The sequence below is a fragment of the Haliaeetus leucocephalus genome, unplaced genomic scaffold (assembly GCF_000737465.1).
Source record: "Haliaeetus leucocephalus isolate CR32 unplaced genomic scaffold, Haliaeetus_leucocephalus-4.0 Scaffold0, whole genome shotgun sequence".
NCBI lineage: Eukaryota > Metazoa > Chordata > Aves > Accipitriformes > Accipitridae > Haliaeetus > Haliaeetus leucocephalus.
Window position 1 is genome coordinate 19,369,409 of NW_010972436.1, and position 20,955 is coordinate 19,390,363.

The following is a 20,955-nucleotide window of genomic DNA, read 5'->3' on the forward strand; positions in this document are numbered from 1 at the left end:
GAAGCTGGTATAAGAATCTGGTTAAATGCTTGAATTGAAGAACCAGAAAAGAGTTACACATGTAAGCTGTTTGTAATCTGATACCTGATGCTATCCGGTTAACTAGGGCTTTCCTCCCCACCATTTGTTGTCACTATGTTAACTGAGACCCAAATTAAACTTTACGACTCTTTTTGGTTTCACATTATTAGAATGTTCTGCTTTCTGTTACTTTCTCAGCAGAGTTTTGTAGTTTCAGAGAGAGTTTATCACTGAATTTTTACAGGTTCAACAAAACTGCCAGACAGTCTGTCTATACCCTTTATACTTTCTGGATTTTATATAGTAAGTTTCCAGTGTTTCAGCTAGAAATGATACAGGGGGATTTTAAAATGCCTGTTATACCTTGAATGATTTCTGATTATGTTTAAAAAAATGTTTTAATACTAAGAATAAACTCTGGCTGGGTAGTACTGGATGCAGTGCAGTATGTAGAAGTTTTTGCTGGTGTTGGGAGTCAGATTCAGTCAAAACATGAGTGTGCATATATTTTCTTTTAGTGTAAGAACTAAATAAGAAGCACATAAGAGCTAAATAATGAGCATATTCTACAGACTTGTTTGACTTCTTAGGATGCAGGTTAACCGAGCTTGAATTTGCATGCTCTAATACTGTATTTTAGCTTGAATACCACAAAAAAGTCAAGTTCTCCATTTTGCTGTTTTGTATTTTCAAATACAAATTTGCAGTTTGCTCACCCTCAAACCAATAAAAAGTAAGTGAATGATATTTGTCTTGTCAGAGTTCACACAGATTTGTTTCAAATGCATTGTGAGTTATAGGTTACATTTAAAAAAAAAGAAAAGAAAAAGGTTAATCTATAAAGTTTGGGGTTCAGTACATGGAGATGTTTCATGCTAAAAGGTGCACATTGAGTCATAGGAGATCATATTGCTCTTCAGTAATTAGCTGCTGGTAAGCCAGTTAAACACTGGAAAGGACACGTAATCTGCCTGAGAAAGAGGACAGGCAGTCTTGCAGAAGGTGGTCAGTACTTCTTGAACACTTATCTTTCCTGAAAGTTGATGTCCATTTTAGTCCTTACAGAACTCCTGCGTAGTTCCATTAGAGAGATTAGCTATGTAATCTAGCAAGTGTTAACAGGAATAAGATCTCCCTGGTGAAGGAACCTTTGTTTTAGTGAATCAGAGCTCCTGAATAGAGGGGTTAGTAAAGCGGGTAGTGGGTGAGTGGAGTAAAAGGAGAAGAAACCTTCAACGTTTTAGTCTAGATAGCAACAACAAGGATGACTGACAATTTGGTGCAGAGCCCAGCACTTCTTTTCATAGCTGTAGACAATTCAAAGGATAGTTAAGTTGTGCTGTGATACTGGTTGTATAAGCTATTTTGAAAGCTAATATTTAGCAGTCCAGAGAGGAAGATTTTTTCTCCGTTGACCATCAAGAGAGCAAGACACTCTGGCATGCAGTTGAATGGGAACATGTCTGGATTCTCAAGGGAACTGAAAAGGAATTTGTTTTACAGGCTTAAAAGTACAAAAGATGTTATGTTTTTGAAATGTGACAAATCGAAAATAAGTTGCTAATGCCTTTATAAAGTTTTTAAAACGTGAAAGCTCAAACTTCAAGGTATTAAGACTTTCTTTGGGAAAGGAGGAGAAGGAATGAAATTACTTTGAGAATAAAAGGGTGAAGTCAATAACATGTTAAAAAGTAGTGCTGTGCAAGATTTTTCAAGTGGTAAAATTCACTAAGCCCTTACAGCTATGGTTCATGCTATACCTTTCAGCAGTTTAAACATTTAAATCTGGGTCTCTGCTTTCAGTAATGATTGCAATGCTTGTGGGAATTTGGAAGTGTGCTGATGTGGGCTGCCATGAAATGTTTTATTTCGTAAACATTTGTTGCACTAGGTGTCTATAACCTGGTGTGACAGCAAGACTTTCATTAGTATAAATCTAGTTCTTGATATTTTGCTTGTGTAGGGTGTTATGCTATTCAGTTTTTGACTTTTTAACTCTGTTTGTCCTGGCCTTTCATTGGACATCAGCATTTAAAATACAATTGTTACTGCTATGAATGCCCACTGAAGGTGAGATTAGAAAAGGGCATCCTGCTGTCACAGCTGATAGTGAATTCTGGTCTTCTGAATAAGGAAATAGTGTAGGTAAAAGTGCTGTTGTAAATGTGGGTAGTAAGGGATCAAGATGGTAAACCTACGTTCTTACGTTGCCTTGCTTTAAGAAGTGCTTAACATCACTTCTGTTACAGCTGACAATTTAGAAGAATGGTAAACTGTTAGATGAAGAATGCCTTGAAATATTTTTGTTAGGAATGTTCCACTCCCTGTAAACTTGAAGATTGCTATCTTTCAGTGAATCTTTAATCTTGATGGGTTCTGAATGATGGATATGGACTTCAGTGGTATAATTGAAGGATTGGCTTTTGGTAGGTCTGCCAGGCAGCAGACACCAGTCAGGTGTCGGGAAAATGTATGTACACGTGACTTATTAGGTCTTGGTGGACCTGCATGCTGAACATAATGATGGTTTTAGTCCTTGCATTGCTAGTATATCCAGTGATTTCATGAGTGCTTTTAAATTCAAATCTCTTTATATGAAATATGCAGGATTTTTTATTATTATATTAAGGAGATTTAAAAAATCACAATAAAAAGCCTAGCCATCAAACTGTGAGAAGCATAACTTCATTTCCTCAGTCTATATATTTATCATGATGATATTTTTTTTCTTGTAGAGAAAGATTAAGGCAAGATTAATCCTTTATTTAACAAATATAAGTCCTAAAGGCTCTATTTCTTGTTTGCAATAACTTGTTTTGAGTCTTAGGAACACTTCCTGTCAAATTTGACATATGGTGCCACATTGCTGAAGTTAGTTGTTGGAAATCTCCCACCCAGGGAAGCAGAGATCTTGTTTTAGACATGGTCCAGAAACCTTCATTAAATTCTAGAGAAAAATACTAGCTAGGTGTGAAAAATATGTCTCTTTCCGTGTCAGGATATCAGTCTTAGGTTGGAGATTCTGCATGTGGATCCTTCAGAAAGTGGAAACCATTAAAAGGTTCCTGTAACTTAATACCCCCATATACCTTCTAATTTTTTTTTTTTTACTGTCCTGTCCCAGTCCAAACCTATCACTGAAAACTTACAATCCTTTTCCAGGTGGAAAGTAGAAAAGAAATGTGAACGCAATGATTCAGGAAAAATAAGATCTTAAACTGCAGTGAGAATAAAGCAGTTTGGTTACAGAGTTGACTTCATCTCTATATTGAAGCCTGAGTTATGATACATACTATTAATATATTGGTACTTGAAGATAATTCTGAAATTAAGCTGCACTAGAAGATGAATCTGCAGTGGAGGACTGAAGGCTTAAAAGTTTTCTGTTTGGAAAGAGGTAACAGATGAACAAAAGAAGGCTATGTGGTTTCCTCTAGCAGACATAGTATGCTGTGTTTAGGGTAAATTCTGCATCCAGATATGACAGAAACCCATGCCAATGTATTTCCAGATGTTTGGAAGGAAATTGTGTAACCACTAGTGGTGAAGCAAGGGATTTTTGTTTTATGTGGTGTTCTTCAGGTGATTAAGCCAGGATGCTTCTGGAAGTTAATTATGCTTGCGTTTTAATTTCTAGAATGAACAGCTTTCCTCGAGTTGGGGTTGCAAAGGCTGAGTGTCAGGCTAGGAGCAGGATTTCCCAGTTCCCTTACTTACTAGCAGACTACTGTTCTGTCATTCTTCCAGAGCAGCTGCTTATAATGCCTATCCCGGAGGATTTTATTATGGCAAGCTGCTGCTAAGTAGGAGGTTTCTGGGTAACTTTGTGTTGCGGCATGCTTGCTCCATCTGCAAAAATAGCAGCACTTAGGCAAATTTTATCTAGTTTTTGTACTGGTGAGTCAAATTGCTGAAGAGTAATGCAGTTCTTGACAAGCCTCAGTGCCATTATAAGTGAGGCATATTTGATAGATGTTGAAGTGAAAGATGTGCATGGAGAGAATGAAACTGTTGTGCTTTGTAATCTCTGGGCATCCTTCAGTTCTGAATTGCATGACTTGCTTCTGGGCTGCCGTTTTGATTGTATCAGAGCTCTGTAGCCTCTTTTAGGCAGGGCTTTTCTTTTGCAAATACAGCATTGTTTTGCATTGCTGGAGACATTGTTTGCCATAGAAGTTAGGGGGAATGTCCAAGTGAGAATATTCTGGTGGTATTGCAGGGCAGCAGAGGGACGGTTTCTGAATCTACAGGTGCCAAAACTTTAAGATGATCAGATTTTTGCTAGGCTGCTAGCAAAAATTGGAAGATAGTTAATTTTCTAAATGCCGTTCCAGTGAATTCTGTGCGGAGAAGGAAAACAGAAGGGCAACTTTCTCAATTACAGTCTTATATACGTATTTTATGTATAATATAATTTAAAAAAAAATCTAAGCAAAGTAGCATCTCTGTATTATTGAAATGACAAACATAGGTACATTTGTGGTCATTGGTAACATTTAAAACAGCATTAAATATTTTGAATTGAATTTTATGTTCTAATTCTAGCACAGCAGGAAGGGTGGATGTGAGGTCCCTCTGTGTAGTTTGGGCTTCAGTTAAGTTCGACAGTGTGTGTATGGGAAGCAGTGGCTCTCCTTACAGTGCTGCTACCGTTTGCAGCATTTTATGAAGACCTGTTTTATGCTAGTTTAGCCTGACTTTAGAAAAAACAGCCTACGTGCTGCTAGTCATTTTCGTTGTCTCCCAGATACGGTATCTACAAATGTGTATGTTAGGAAATACGTCCTTCAGGGCATACAAAGATGCTGAAGTATCCTGTGTATGTGAGCTACTGTTTATTCCAGGTTTGAACTGGTCAGTATATTAGGCCTTTCTTTAGACCTTTAAGAAGAAGGGCAGAGGAGCAGAGGTAACAGAAGGCTGCAATGAAATAAAACTTTCTATACCGTATAAAGAATCTCAGTTTTATTACTTGGGGTATATAAATTTTATTATAGTAGCTTTCCTGTGTTAGTATTGAAACCCGGAGGTGTTGAAAAGCCATTTGTTTCAGACTTTTTACAAGTGCTAACTTGTTTTGTGTTTAATTGCCATGTTGTTGAAAGAATTATTTTTCACCTTGATGCCCATGCTGTCTCTGAAGCAGAGAGCTTGTGAGGCAGTGGAGAATATGGTAGAGATCACACTGGAAAACTCGTGGTGAAGAGCTGTCTGTAATTTGTTGTGGCAGCCCTTAGGACTTGCTGAACTGATAGTGGCAATTCATGTGGGATGACAATGTCTATGCTGGTAGAATGTTTTATGAACATTTGGTGGGATACGAAGTATGTGTTTCTAATACCACTCTCATCTTATAGGTCCAAATCTGACTCAAAGGGCAAGTAACTTCCCCACCTCCTTTTTTTTTTTTTAAAAAGGTTTATTTTTTTTTCCAATGTGTTGTCCAAGCACTTAAGTGGCTTACATTCCAGTTTATAAATAAATACAATCCTTAACCTAGCTTGGCATTACAACTGTTTATTCCATTTAGATACGTTTCCACTTTTTCCAATATTTCCATTTTCCTTTCAGGTTTTATAGTGATCAGAGAGCAGTGGCAATGACTCTAGGGCCCTTCCCCACCTCCTTTATCTCTGTATCCTCCTTACTCTGTGTGTGTGTGGTATTTTTGTTAGTTTTGTTTTGTTTTTTTCCCCTCCCCGTAATTTTCTGATCTTCAATTATTTTTTTTAATATTTTTTTGTTGTTGTTTATGGGCAATTACTATTAAAACCTGTACTGTTTATTTTATATAGCTTTTAATTTGAGGTTAGTTGTACTGATTTATGTGCGTCCTTCTAACTGCTGTTTTGTGAAGTACCCTGTGGGCTTTGATAGTGTGTTCAACACAACTGATTTTCTATATCCAGCCTGCTTCCGAATCTTCCAGGTGTTTCTGTTGGAAGACATTACATATACAACACAACCCTAGTGATTCTCAGTGAAACTGTTTCAAGAGTCCTTGCTTAATCCCCAAACTAAAAACATACAGCATTTGTAATACTGAATATGAATTTTGCTGTGCAAAGGCTAATCATTTTAATATATTTAAGGCTGCAAATACAAAATCGATGCTAAAGCATGCTAAACAGAAACAGAATCAGATTACCAAAAAAAAATGGAAATGGCAGTTGTTTGTTAATTTAGTAGCAAGGGCCCATGATTAATTGCAGCATTTTTGAGGAACCCTCATTATTAACAATATAAGCACCTCTTTCAGGAGTACTGAGTCCTGCAGTTCTGCAACAGTAAATATTTAGTGTGTTTTTCCTTGTAATTCAGAAGATATGGGAGCTACAGTATTTCTGGGGTTGAGAGAAGTTAGGAAAATTGCTGGGATAACCCTGGAGGTGGATTATTGGAGTAACAGGAGACAGCCTGGCTGCTCTGCTTTCCCTTCCAGCCACCCCTTCTTTACCTCCTATTAGAAAGAGCGGTTGTCCACCCAGTCTGTGTCTGAGGACAAGCCCCTTCAGGTTGTGCTGAGTAGCAGAAGACTCTGCGTTGATTCCCCTGTGGAAAGGAACAAATACTTCACCTACTGCTGCTCCTTGTTTCTCCAGTGAGAGAGAGGGGATTGCGATTGCTGGCTGGAATACATGGGATTAAGCCATTAGCCCTGCTCAGCATTGTTTTACCTAAAATGTCCTTAGGCCAGCCTGCTTTACCGACTGGAAAACACTGGAGTGAATAGCTGTTAAATTGAGCTTGAATATCACTGTATGACACTCTTTATTCTATTCATGCTGGGATTCTCCTTGATTCTTTTACTAAATTTCTTTGGCCTTTTTGAGTTGCAAGTGCAGTGAGTTTAGCCAAATTAATCTGGCAGTTCTAATTCAAAGGATAATTTAGTGTGTTTCTTTTTTGCCACACCACCTAGTTTTAGGCTTAGTAGTTGAATAAGTGCTTATGCTGTGCATTCAGAAGGCAATTTAGGGCACCTAAGTTGGGCTTCTGTTCTGCATTTCCTTCTGTGGGATGCTCTCCCTCTCCACTGATGATGCATAAAGAGACTATGAAGACTAATTTCGATACCCTTTTATATTTTTACATTTAAGGTAGACAAATGTGCTTTTGATAGAGGGGAGGATTTTTTTGTATAGAATTTCAGCTTTCCGAAGTAAGCAGAAGGGATTGGTATCTAATGTAAGAGAGATTTGTGAAGTAATTGGAAAACTGCTCAAGGACACTTAGTTACATTGTAACTATATCAAGAATTGGTTATACTGTGGGATCTTATAATTAATCAAAACATTACTGGTATAGTTTCTTTTACGATTTTCATCTGGAGCAGCAAGTAATTAAACAGTGGAAATGGAAGGAACTAGACATAAGCTAAGTAATGTTGACTCAGATAAGTATCTGTTAAACATAGCTATTATAACACATTATTTTTAACGTAGTCTAAAATTGAATTCATACGTTTAATCCTTGGGGGGGAATAGAAGGGAAAAGCCAACATACAGTGGTGTGGGGGTTTTGTTTGGTTTTTTGTTTGTTGGGTTTTTTTTAATCTAAACTGCTTTTATTGCTTCCTTTTCTGACTTTGCTGTAATACGCAATTAATGAGAAAGTGATTGGTTTGTAGCAAAAAAAGTTTTCACTTTATGGAATACTCTGGTCAGTAGCAGTAGCTTTGTACTTTTAATGTAGGTGCCATTTTTGTTGTTTCAGTTTATGTAAATAATGCTTAGGACCTATGTATTAATCAGAATCATTAAATAGAAGTTAAATATAACAAGGGTTGGCTGATAAATAGCTTTAAGGGTGGAGAAGGCTACAAAGATAATTTTAAAAAGAGAGGTGTTCTACAGTGAGGGGATCAGTGAATAACAACTACTGTGCAATTTATATTTTTAAATTAGATTATTAATACCTGTAACTTGTGGTGAGAGCAATTCAGCATTACTTCCAGAAGGGTGTTGTAACTTCATTCTTTCTCATTTTCTTGTCAATCTTTGCTTTTAGTGACATTTATGTAGATATGTGAAACCTCCTTTATGTGGATGAAGAATTATAGTTAAGGCAGCAATATTATTATTTGCACTTTGAAACTCATTTGATATCATTTGCTGATTAATATTTGACTTTTCAAAATTTCCTACCAATCCTTAGTCTGTGGGGATTGAGTTTAATGGTAATTATTCTTTGTCTAGCCTTGTTTCCTTTGAAAGATGCAGATGATCATCTGGGCAGAAAACTGAGTTAATTTAGCCAATATGAAGAGCGTATATAGAGAGTTTGAATAATAAAATAATTGTGGGTAAGAAATGTTTCTGCTGTTATTATGGAAATAGGAGCTTGTTAGTGGTTTTCTTCTGTCCCTGTTTTGTTTTATTATCTTCCAGGACGGAACAAGGAAATATATTTTGGTTTATTATCTTCCAGGACAGAATAAGGAAGTACATTCCTTGGCCTCTTTCTGGTATTCTATTGATCATTACAAAAAAATAATGTGTTATGAATTGAGTTTTTGACAGCACAAGATATGAATGTATTAGAAATAGGAAGTAGACATGAGAGTTGTTTAGAGCTGAGCACAAGCAGTTGTGTGAGAAAGCTGTCATGTATTTTTAATGTGCAAAAATGCATCTTTTGAGCACTTCCAAGTATTTTTGCAGATCTGTTAATATTAGAACATTCCCAGAACATGTAATAATATAATGTTTTTGATGCTGAACATGGTCATTGGGGTGTTTCTTGCAACAGTTCTCTCTAGTTACACTTCCTTTTGAATAATAACTACACCAAGTGGTTGAAATGAGACAGTAATTATCAAACCTGCATGAGCAATTTAATAACAGAAACCAAGTGGAGAATACTTTTAGTCTTTTGAGTGTCTTTGCTGAAATCTTGACTTCTGTCTCTTTCTGTCATGCTTGTCTAATAGATTTTATATAGGAATGAACAGATTTTGCGCGTCAGTTTGTCTGATTCTTGCTTCTGGCCATAAAATGTTTGTGCAGTTGCCTTCATGCTCGTGTCAGTCCTGACTGATCCAGAGTACCAACTTCATCCCTCAGGCTTTCTGCAGCTGTCTTTGTGTAAGATTGTGTTTGATACCAAAAACTCTTAACGCAAAATACGACATTGCCATTAATATTGCAGTCTCATATAGCAGACTAAAAATGTATGGAATTAGTAGATTGATAAGTGTTTATGCCTTGTTTTCAGCCTAGCTGGTTGTGGAGCAACTAAAGATTAAATACAGCTCAACTTTTGATTCAAGGTTGGCTGGATTAAAAATTTCAGGGTCTTGAAGATGGAAGATTGTATTCTCTACTCTGTTTTGGATGTCAGAATAGACACTGAATACAACTGAATTATGTTAAAAGTGGAGTGAGTAGGAAAGCAAGGCTGGAAGAGGGATAAGAAGCAGGAATGGAAGATGTAATTCATTGTATTGTTTGTTGCCTATTAATGTGTGCAACTGTAGAAGTAAACTAGGCTTATATAATTGAGGAGTTGACTTAGTACTAACTCAGATAATGGTAGGAGCATGATAGGTGTGGCACACTGAAGGACAAGTAATTATTAAATCTGTGGAAAAAGTAAGAACCATGTCCTGTTAAGCAAGGTCGTAATAAAGACTGTGCAGCAGATAAACTTTAAAATTAATAAATTGGCATATATGGCTCAATACTAGTGTATGTGGCCCCTTGTTTTCCAAACTATCTCAAGTGATTCTGCATAATTTGGGACTGAATGAGAAGGGTGCTTGAGAGGTGCAAGAGAGAGATGCTACCTGTTTTATTCCAGTCAAATGAATTGAATGTCACCTGTGCGCATAGCTCAGGGAATGTGGCCTATGCCTTGGGGAGTTTATACCCTAAATCTGGGAAGCTGGGTCACTGTGGAGGAAGATTAATTTCATCCAGGCTGAGGTTATATTTAGGATGGGAAGTATTTCTCAGTCTAGTGTGGCTCTCCCATTGATGTCAACTGGATACCTGTACAAAAGACTAAAAATGAAGTGTGAACATGGTAACTCTGTTATGTCTTGCATTACTTGCAGCAGACAGGTTTGCTTTTGGTATTTCCATGAATTTTCTTTTCCTTTCCTCATCTGTGTGTTCAACTTGTTTTTTCTTTTTAATTTATTTTGTTGCTGTTCATTACAATGGCTGTAGTTCATGTTCTCCCCTGTGTGGAACAGTTCTTGAGTTCCCACCCTGTGAACCTCATTGATCTCTCTCCTAAGAAAATCAGAATGAAATATTCATATTGATCTAACATCATGCTTAAGAGATAAGTAATTAGTGAGAATCGGCACATTTTCTGTCTGCAGATTCAGAAAGCAAATATTTTAGCAGAAAGGTCAACATGGTACTTATTAGCATTATGGTTAACATAGTGTTCATTCTTTTGGTTCCTTTAACTTCTTGAGGACTGGAAGCAACTTGAGAACCCTGCAAGACAAAAATTGAGTGTAAGCCCTGTTCAGCTATAAATTCATGTACATGCAGTAACTGCTTGTGTTGTAAATGCAAAAAAAAAAAAAAGTTAAGTATTTTTTGTTTTTAAGAAAGGAAAAAACCCCCATCCAGCCCTCTGAATACAGACTTTTGACATTCTACCCAGCATAATTTTGTAGGAAATTAATTCTAAATAAATAAAATATAATATGATTACAAAACTGCTCCATCCATTATTAATAATTCTATTCTTTGAACTCACTAAGTAAAATACATCCTATTCAATGTTTTTGTTACAGTCAAGCAGATCATCGGTCATTTTTGTTCCACTTGTAATGGTTTTGATAGATATGTGATATACTTGAAAAAAGTAATTTGAAAAAGATGCCAAGAGCCTCTCTCTTGACAGTGGAAGACAGCAGTATTTGTAATTCTTCAAGAATCTGTAAAAATGTACGGCTTACCTTAATTATGGGCCTGGAAATATTGAGAAAGAAACAGACCAGAGAAATAACTGACAATATTGATTATGCTGTAGGGGCCAATCCTCCAGCATAGCTAAAACATGGATGCTTAGATGAAATTGAGGACTAATCTGAAGGTAACCTGAGTACATTCAAGATTATGTTAGTGCTGACTGTTAATGCAAGAATTTAATAAAAACTAAACAAATCATTAATGGGGCTTGCTTTCAAATCCAACTTGTTGAAAATACAGTTTAAAAAGTATGTATTTAACTGACTGTTTGCATTTGGGGATATATGCATAATAAAAATAACCGGTAGGCACTGCTGTTAAAACCAGTGGTACAATCTGTTATGCTATGAAGAGATTAAGACTTGACAGTTCAGTTAGTAGAGACATAGCTTCATGAAAGTCAGTATATGTAGGTCACAGTTTTTTAGTGTGTTCAAAGGCTCTTTGTGTTTCAGAAGTGTGATCTGCATCTTGTTGTAGAAGCTGTTCATTTCTAAAGAAATGTTTGTTAACTCTCCTTCTACTGAACTGCTTCAGGTTTTCTTTTTTTTTTTTTTTTTTTTTTTTTTGGTTTGTGTGTAAGATGTAAAGCTACTAACCATGCTCTCCTGTGCCTGGAAAAGTGTGTCTGTTCTTCTAGCATTTAATTGGTGTTTTCCTGTTGTCATGGGTACTTTCCATCCCATGTATATACCATCATACTTCCATGTCTTACTGTTTTCTGCAGTTAAGAAAAGAAATCACTAAGAATGTCTTTTGAAGGGCTTTTGGTGCAACTTAAATCCATATTCCTGAGCTTCAGCTTCACTGATTAAATATTTCTAGGCATGATTTATTGGTATTGCAGAAGATGTGGCATGAATGAAAGGAAGTAGAAGTGCAGTCAGGACTCTGGCAGTTATGTGTGTCATGTTAAAAAACCCTGAAACATAGGAGGTAAATTTGGTTGATGCTAGCTGCGTCAACTGTGCTTATTTTTTTTTAGTTCATTTATGGTGTTAAAGCAATACTTTATTCCAGATGCCACTATTAAATATATGCTTGGACTTGTATCTATGTAGTTCAGAAATGAGTTCATATTTTATCTGCTTGAATTCTAATATTCTTGTCAAGAATGTTAACTGCTTAGTATGTTGTTCACTGTACATACACATTGCTCAGAGGGAGATCCCTAAGATTACCTGTATTATAAATGACTGGACATGATTAACTAAAAAGTGTTTTGTATTTGTATTAATTTTTTTGTTTGATGGTTTGGTTTTTTTTTTAGGTCCATTTTCCAGACACAGAGAGGGCAGAATGGCTCAACAAGGTAAGGGTAGTCATTAGCATTGCTTCCAGATGGGAAGGGGGAGGAGGGAAATCTGAGATTAAAAAAAACAGTGAGGCAAGAATCTGAGAGCAGAGTAGTTTTAACTTTCTGTGCTCTTTATGCACTTGAAAGGTCTGGTCATTGATCCAGTTAGTCATGAGAAAGATTAAATCTATTTTCTTGGTCTTGAAATTGAGTTTTGGAGAATGACTTTTAAGTGGCATTAAAATAATGACAGCTATAATTGTGTGGAAGTCATAGCAGCTGTAAACACAGTCTTTTATGTTCTACTTGTCTGGGATACTTTCCAGTACTGTAGGTTCCTGACCTACAATCTAAAAATAGATCAATTTTCCCATTTGGATTTGTATGTGTGATAATCTAAGATACAGATCTATGTAGCTTGTTTGGTTTTTTTTTTTCCCCCAAAATATCTTTCATTCAAAGAGCATAGAAAAACATCAGTTAATTAGAAAATAAAAAAAAACCCAAAACAATCTAGACTTTTCAGATATGACAGTAAAATACTGTATTTTTGACATTTATAAACTTTATGCATGTATTTAAGAAATGCACTTGACCAATTTTTTCTTATTCCTCTCTTTACATGCAAAGAAACCTAACCCTCTTCACCCTTCTCCCCAACATTCAGCATCAGTGCTGAATGTATATACATTTGTGGGATAAAAGAAGAAAATTCTTAATATTGTTTTTCTCCTTCTCCAGTGCTTGAGATTTGTGCAAACATACAAAACACACAAATTGAGAATTCCAGAAAACTTTCTTGTATGTAAAAAGGAACCAGTTCTTATGTCTGTGATGAACTGTATAGAAAACTTGTATGCTGTACAAAATTTCTTACATATGCCTTAAAGAATATTTTTAGTTGTGTATAAAGTTGTATTCCATGTAGATTTTTTTTTTTTCCCTTAGACTGTAAAACAGATGTGGCCTTTTATTTGCCAATTTATTGAGAAACTCTTCCGAGAGACCATAGAACCAGCAGTAAGAGGAGCAAACAACCACCTCAGTACCTTCAGTTTTACAAAGATTGATATCGGTCATCAGGTCAGTGACTGGTGAAGTTTTTCTAAGAGGTTCTGTCTTACATACTGTTTTCATGTAGCCTCTTTAAGTCTACACAAAAATATTTCTTGGTGACACTTGGTGGTAAGCCTGATTCTGGTTTCTGTTGTAACATTAAAATAAAAAAGTGTGTGGCTTTTTTAGCAGAGGCTTAATTTTTATTTATCTTTTTTTTTCCCTGCCGTCTCTGCCTCAGAAATTTGCATGAGAATTGGGATAAGACTCAAAGTATAGTAACTCCTATGTGAAGAGCTCATAGCAACATGATTTTAATACTGTTCATGTAATGTTTTACATTAAGTGAACAGGGACCATTATCTTTTTCTTGCCAGATGATCCAAGTGCAATTACTTTCTTAAAACAGATGAACTTTTAATCATGTTATGTACAGAGTTCAGTGACAAGGCTGCTGGCTCAGCTTTCCAAAGGACTGCACATAACATAGTATCAAGGAGCAGATAGGTGTTTACCTTCTGTATGGTCCCGTGAAAGAAGGGTCATAATATATATCTCTGCAGAAGAGCCCATTTGACTAGTCCAAGCTAAGAATAAGTTACCTCTGCTTGCAGTAAGTTCAGCACTACTTACTCTTACCTGCATCAACCAGAACTTTCCTTCTGTTGAGATGTGTCTTAACAGCTTTTGTGAAGTTGTCTTTTGTGTTCCTCTTGCTTGTCATAAATAGGATTTTAAGTAAGGATTTAAATATATTCCTCCCCCAGCCCCCGCCTCCTCTGAATGTTAGGAAAACTGAAGTTAAGTTTCAGGTGTGATGGAGGGGAATTATTTTTCTCTCTTGGTGACTCTATTTCATGTATATTACAGTTCATCATACTTCACTGCACCTTTTGTTTGGTGGTTTTTTGTTTTGTTTGTTTGGGGTTTTTTTGTTTTGTTTGTTTGGGGTTTTTTTTAAAGTTGTAAATCCTTTTACACGGGGTCTCTGTCCTGCCATCGATACACCTGTATTACAGACTGTAGAATAGCATTCTTTTTAAGCCATACTGATTTTAAGTAGGGTTTAAATTAGCTTCCACACCTCTGTGTGCTTCTGCAGCTGGACTGAGTTATTTCAGACACAAGAAACAGCTATTATTACTTTATATTGCAGCCTTAATTAAGTTGCATCCTGTGAGCTGCACAGCTCCGAACGCAGTGGGAATCTGACAGCAGTGAGATTTCCATTTGACTTAAATTACTAAAAAGATGTACATAGAAATTCAGCAATTTTTCCAGAAAGGAAAACCTCAAACTGTGACAGGAGGTAGTGCTGAGTAAGGTCATTGGTCATCCTCTCCCACCTAGTATTTGATGAACATTTGAGTCTTGGGAATGTTTGACTGATATGTTATTTTTTCTGTATGAGAGGAGGGAGAGAAAGCGTGAGCACAGCGGTTTAGAGAGAGAGCACAGAGTGGTTGACACAACTTTTTGTGGTGATTATGGATTACTTTCCATCCATTCTGACTAAATTCTGCTTAAGGGAACTATATTTTTGTGAATTAAATTTAGCTTGTTGGTTTAGTTGCACAGAAAAGAGTGCTGTCTGGGAGTGTTATATACTAGTACAGAGAAATGAGATGTTTATTGAGGGGAGAGGGAAAGCTTGGTAGTAAATCTTTTGTAAATCTTGAAATCTAGTGGTCTAAACCCAGGGTAATTGCCAGAAGGACTGTGGTTGAGTGGATCGTAGCAAGGTAATTTTTACCCTTGAAATAACATTTAGAGCTACATTGATAGCTTTGCTTCGCACCTTTTAATAAGGCTTATAGTAAATTCTTAACTTCAGGCATGAATGTGTATATATTCACCTTTATTTCAAAGTTAAGAGTTTAATATGGTGTCCTGGTTTCAGCTGGGATGTAGTTAGCTGTCTTCCTAGTAGCTGGTACAGTGCTATATTTTGAGTTCAGCATGTGAAGAATGTTGATAACACTGATGTTTTCAGTTGTTGCTCAGCAGTGTTTAGACTACAGTCAAGGATTTTTCAGCTTCTCATGCCCAGCCAGGGCACCTGACCCAAACTGGCCAACAGTGTATTCCATACCATGTGACGTCCCATCTAGTTTAGGAACTGGGAAGGGGGGGGCAGGGATTCGCTGCTCGGGGACTGGCTGGGTGTCGGTCGGCGGGTGGTGAGCAATTGCACTGCGCATCGTTTGTACATTCCAATCCTTTTATTATTGCTGTTGTCATTTTATTAGTGTTATCATTATCATTATTAGTTTCTTCTTTTCTGTTCTATTAAACCATTCTTATCTCAACCCAGGAGTTTTACTTCTTTTCCTGATTTTCTCCCCCATCCCACTGGATGGGGGGGGAGTGAGTGAGCGGCTGCGTGGTGCTTAGTTGCTGGCTGGGGTTAAACCACGACATATGGTATAGTTCAGTAAAAGGATCCAACTTTTACTTGTTTCATTGTTTCAGCCTCTGCGGATAAATGGTGTAAAAGTGTACACTGAAAATGTGGACAAAAGGCAGATAATTTTGGATCTTCAAATCAGGTAAACTTTATTATTGTATTACGATGGTGCCCTTGCTTTATAATGTACTTTGTTTGATTTGGTAGTTACGTTGGCCTGAAAGGAGAAGAATTGCCTCATTTTGCAAATGTAGTTAGTTCTAATTGTGTATGAACAGAGGAAGGAACTGCATCCTGTAAATAGTATTTATCTGAGGGAAATAGTATATCAACTCAGTGTGACTGCATCATTAAAATGTTGGTTAATTAAAAAAATACTTTCCAAAGCTAAAGCACTATCTTTGAATTTTTTTTTTCTAAGTACTAAAACTTTGCCATGAAGTTTAGTCTAGTCTAAAATTTAGGATATAAGATGTTTGGGGTTTTTTTATTTTTCTCAGTTACTTAGATTTTTTTTTTTTTAATAAACACAGTAATAGAAAAAGAAAATGATAGCTACCTAAGTACTTGCGCTCATACCACTAGCCGAAGTAAATCTATGTATTATATAATGCCAGAGCGACTGTGCTCCACTGCTTCAGGTTTCTTTGCCCTTTCATCATGACCCCTTTTATATAGGTCTATAAATAGATCTACCCAACATTTGCCAGAGTCTTTCTCAACACAATCTGCAGTTACAGAGATTTTTGAAAGTTCAGTCAGTGAACCCAGCAATGTTATTAAATTTGACCATCATAGATATGTGTTACAGTGACTACTTCTGCCCATTCATAGGTTGTGGAAAGGCCAGATCTGTCAGTCACTGGCAATCCAGCAAAGAGCAGCCTTCTGTGTTTTTTGCTGCTTCCCTGGCAGTAACCAGAACGGTAATCGGGCCTATCAGCTTCTCTTTTTCAGAGTCACTTCCAAAGTTTGAACTTGGTTATTCTTAGTTTTGAATTATTTATCTAAATCTCAGCTATGTTGAAAACTGTGCTGTTTTGTCAAAGCTGGGCCCCAGAGTAATAAGAGAAGATGCTGCTGCATCCTTTCCTGGGTTTCAGGGGGTGGGGGCTATGTCTGTGAGCAGGGCCCAGTCTTTATTGAATTGAATCACTTTATTTTCTGTGGGAAGAAGAGAGTTATCCAAATCAGGGCTTGGTGCTGCTGGACAGAATACAAGGAGCTTGTTTCACTGGATGGATGCCGTTAGCCCTAATGGAGAAATTTCCTTCAGTTTCTCTTTGTTGCCACTTTTGATAGCAGCTGTGAGAACACCCTCATCTCTTCAGACTTAAGCCCTCAGGAAAACAGACTTGTCTGACCACTGTGGACACAGTGCAGAGAAATTGTTTTTGAGAAGCTGTTTTTGAGACATTTGAGGGGTGAAGTCTCCCAAGACCATTTCTTCCCTTTAAAGCAGAATTATTCCCACAGGAGGAGAGGGTAAATCTAGTGTTTTGGGTTTTTTTTCCTCCTACTCATCTTCATGAAGTAGATTGGGACAGATAAACATAAAAAGGACAGTAGGTTTGTACAAAAATTTCAGGAATAATGTCCTATTACCTAGACCTGAAGGAAATCTTTACCCATATGTCTCATTGCATTACATTGCAACCTACTTACAGAAGTGATAACAGCTGGCGTAGAATCCAGCCTAAGAGGCCGAAATAAATTCGTAGAAGTGTTTAAATAATAATAGTGCTGAGTCAGCTAGATGCCCATTTACCCCAACAGCCTGTCCGTACTGCCAGTGGCATAGGCTTCCAAGAAGAAAATGGAAATGAGAGCTATGGACTGACTATCACAGCTTCTAGCAGTTAAGGCTTAGACAAAACCACCATCAAAGGAAGTCCTGTTTCATATTTAAGACTTGTCCTTGACACCTGCTCATTGGGAAAGGGCTCTTTTTCAAAGGCTTTTACTTAGCAAGTTTAAGACAGATGGCACCCTAGTATCAATTGTTACTTCTTGATTTTTTTTTTTTATTGTGTGTATGTTCTCTAAGGGTCTATCACTCATCACTGGGATTGTTTCAGTAGTAACAGGAAGGAAGAATAAGAGTCTCTGTAATGAATATTCTTAGCATGTTTAGATACAGAGTTATGTACAGATACCAACCCTAACCTATTTCTTAGGGAATCAACTTCAGTTTTGCAAGATTATAAAGAACAGTCTTACTGCTGGAGAAAAGTCTGTCCTTTGGAGTATTTATCCCTGTAGATTTTAATCTCCAGTTAAATTAGTTTGTTCTAATTTTAATTTATTTTGAAGTTTAAAGTTAGGAGCTTTCTATAAACCCTTCATTCCCTAAATACAGTTGAGAAGGAAAACAATCTCTCTAAGCATTTGTAAGAATAGCTGTACCAAGCCAAGCCCTATGGGGGTGTGTGGCAGGGGGGAGGGAAGGAAAGATTTGATTTTGTTTATATTTTTAATTTTGTTAAAGTACGTTCATTCTTCTGATAATATCCTTTTATCCTGCTCTTTCACCATTGTGGCTTCCTTTAGCCCTTCCTACTGTCTGTTGTTTGTGACAGGGTATATGCATTTGCTTTGGACCTTCAATGTAGTTGAAACTACCTTTAAATAGTTTCAGTGTGTCTCCAAAACACTTCTTTAGTATTTTTTGTATCTTCCTTGAGTTTTTTTGGTTTTTACTTTTAAGTTCAATTGCAAAAGGAGTGTGTTTTGGTTTAGTTTTTATTGTTTCTGCAAGGGTATCAAGTATATTATGATCATTGTTTCAGAGTGTTTTTCAGAACCTTTTGAAACAGGTTTTATGCAGTGCTCAGGATCCAATTAAGAACTTTACTCTTGTAAGCAGCTTGACTAGCTAATCCACAAAGCAGTCATTGGAAAATGTATTTAAAGATTCAATTTCAGGACCACGTTTGCAAAGGCAATACTTTACCTTTCTCTTACTGTGAGCTTTATGTTAAAAAATTGTCATAACTCACATTACAATTTAAAAGTCTAGTTTCTGGTGACAAAGATGTGTGACAGGAAAAATTTTAACTACTTGAGCAAATTAAGATAAAGTCTAAATAAATTGTTAATAAATAGAAATCTTACGTTTGTTAAACTGCATGAATGTAGTAAACACTTGGGGAAAATTAAAGGTTATGGATCAACAGAAAACAAGATATAAACTCTGTGAAATTAAATGTGAACTGTAGTAAAGAAGGCCAAAAAAGATCGAGAGATTGGTTTTTCATGTGGCATACTTGAATGGAGAAACTTGCTACCATTGTACTGGCAGAAGACAGATGTAAAAATGGGGTCTAAAGACCTTCTAAAAAATAATGAAGATAGTCTGAAGTACAGAATCACAGATCATTGTAATCTGGGAAATATGTTTGTCCTATTCTTTCTTTGTTTTTCTTCTGGGTATCTTCTATGGGCTACAGTGACCACATACAGTAAGTATACAGTGCTTCTCATCTGATTCAGTACAGCTGCTGTTATATTCTTACAATACTGTCCTCATTAAACTCTAATCTATCTCAGTGATTTGTACATTACAGGGGTCATGAATATTTCTGGGATATTATGATCTGAATGTATAGAATTTGCTTACTAAGTGAGCCTTCAAGTTGTATGTCATGTTACAGTGGAATTCTGGACGGCATCAACTGTTAATGGACCCAGCCAAATATTTTAGGGGATAAAACCGCGTTTAACTTTATTATAAGGTTCAAGGTGTTGACTTATTACCCTCATGCAGTTTGTTACTATTTTTACTTCAATTTGTCATCATGTTATTATGGATTTTCAAACGAGCATATTGCTTCCCAGTCTTCATAACACAACTAGTTCTGATGCTACAGAGTGCCAAGATTGAGGTTTCAGTTGCAGGTTGTAATTGACCTTGCTTCTCTGTGTCATGTTGTTATGCAATTATATGTGTGTGTATTTATATATATATATATTTACACACACACACACACACACACACACTATCTCTATATATAGTTAGATGGGTAAAAATAGGAATTACTTAATTTTAAATTGTGTATTAAAAATTACATACCTATTTTTAAACTGTATGGTCACAGTACATTCTCTCCAGGGAGAGCAGTGGTCACCTTCCTTTCATGTAGACCCCTGTCATGTTGTTGTCTTCTAGTTCCCCGAACTGGTCATTGTACCAGAATGATTCTGCATACCATTATCTTTTGAATAGACCAAAATAAATTCCAGTGTTGGATGTTTACAAGAATGTCTCGGTATTATTGTTTATTTCTCTTTAAGGGATTGATAAGATTTGCATTTGTTTGAAATCCCGTAGACAGCACCATCACACACAGAGCACAGGAGGCTACAGATGGTTTGAATAATGGATATCCTGAATGCAGCAACTGTCACCTTCATTTTCTTTTGATAGGACATTGTGGCCATCAGTTGTCGGGGGGAGGGGGCAGGGGTCCTGCTGTTCTCCTCTTACTGTGAGAGTAATTTATTTTATCTTGACTTGATCCTAAAATGTCCCCATGAGGAGAGTAACTCCATTTTGTTCATAATTCCCAGATGTTTCTGTAATAAGATTCCATCAGACTCCTAAACACAGCTGAACAGTTTTTCTCTGTCCAGACTAGGTCTGAGGATCCTAATGTGAGGAAGCCTGGGCTCTACTGCAGAATCTGGAACAGGGTACCCTGTAAGGGAAACAAATTTTCCCCCTTCCCTGTAGTGTCTGGCTTTAAGATACCTCATCTCCTCCCCGCTTAGTTCCTTCTTCCATTTTCTTTAACTGGGTATTCTGTTCAGAAAGCTCTTCAGATTTCATTTGTTCTTTCGGTATAACCCATATCTTCTTAGCCAGTCTCCTTGTCCAGCCAGTCTCTCCTTAGCTATAGCTTGGTATTCAATCTGTTGGGGTTTTTTTGTTGTTTTTTTGTTGTTGTTTTTTTTTTTCTCTCTTTCTGTAGAATCATTGACCAATTCCTTTGCTAAATCAGTCTCAAGCTTTCTTCTAAATTCCTTATTGGGTCTTGGAATTAGTTTGTTTTCAGACCCAATGTGGCTCACAGCAGCAGCAGTTCTTGGAAAAGGTCTGCTCAACTCTGCTGGTACATGCTTGACATGCATGGAGCTTCAGGAAAAGCAGCTGCTAAAATCTGAGTCCAAGTTGTGGCAAATAATCTTTTAGCCTGGTAGCATGGGCAAAATAGGTGGGGCTTTTTTTTACCATCTTCTAC

General features: G+C 36.7%; 1 protein-coding gene across 4 annotated transcripts in view; it reads left to right on the forward strand.

Annotated features, from left to right (window-relative positions):
• ESYT2 (extended synaptotagmin-like protein 2) overlaps window positions 1-20,955 on the forward strand; it is a 90,866-nt gene that overhangs the window by 19,256 nt on the left and 50,655 nt on the right. For all 4 annotated transcript variants that reach the window (XM_010585725.1, XM_010585740.1, XM_010585732.1 and 1 more), the window contains exons 2-4: window positions 12,226-12,267; window positions 13,201-13,335; window positions 15,781-15,857. In XM_010585725.1, the coding sequence (XP_010584027.1) occupies window positions 12,226-12,267; window positions 13,201-13,335; window positions 15,781-15,857 (254 nt within the window). The remainder of the gene's footprint in view (window positions 1-12,225; window positions 12,268-13,200; window positions 13,336-15,780; window positions 15,858-20,955) is intronic.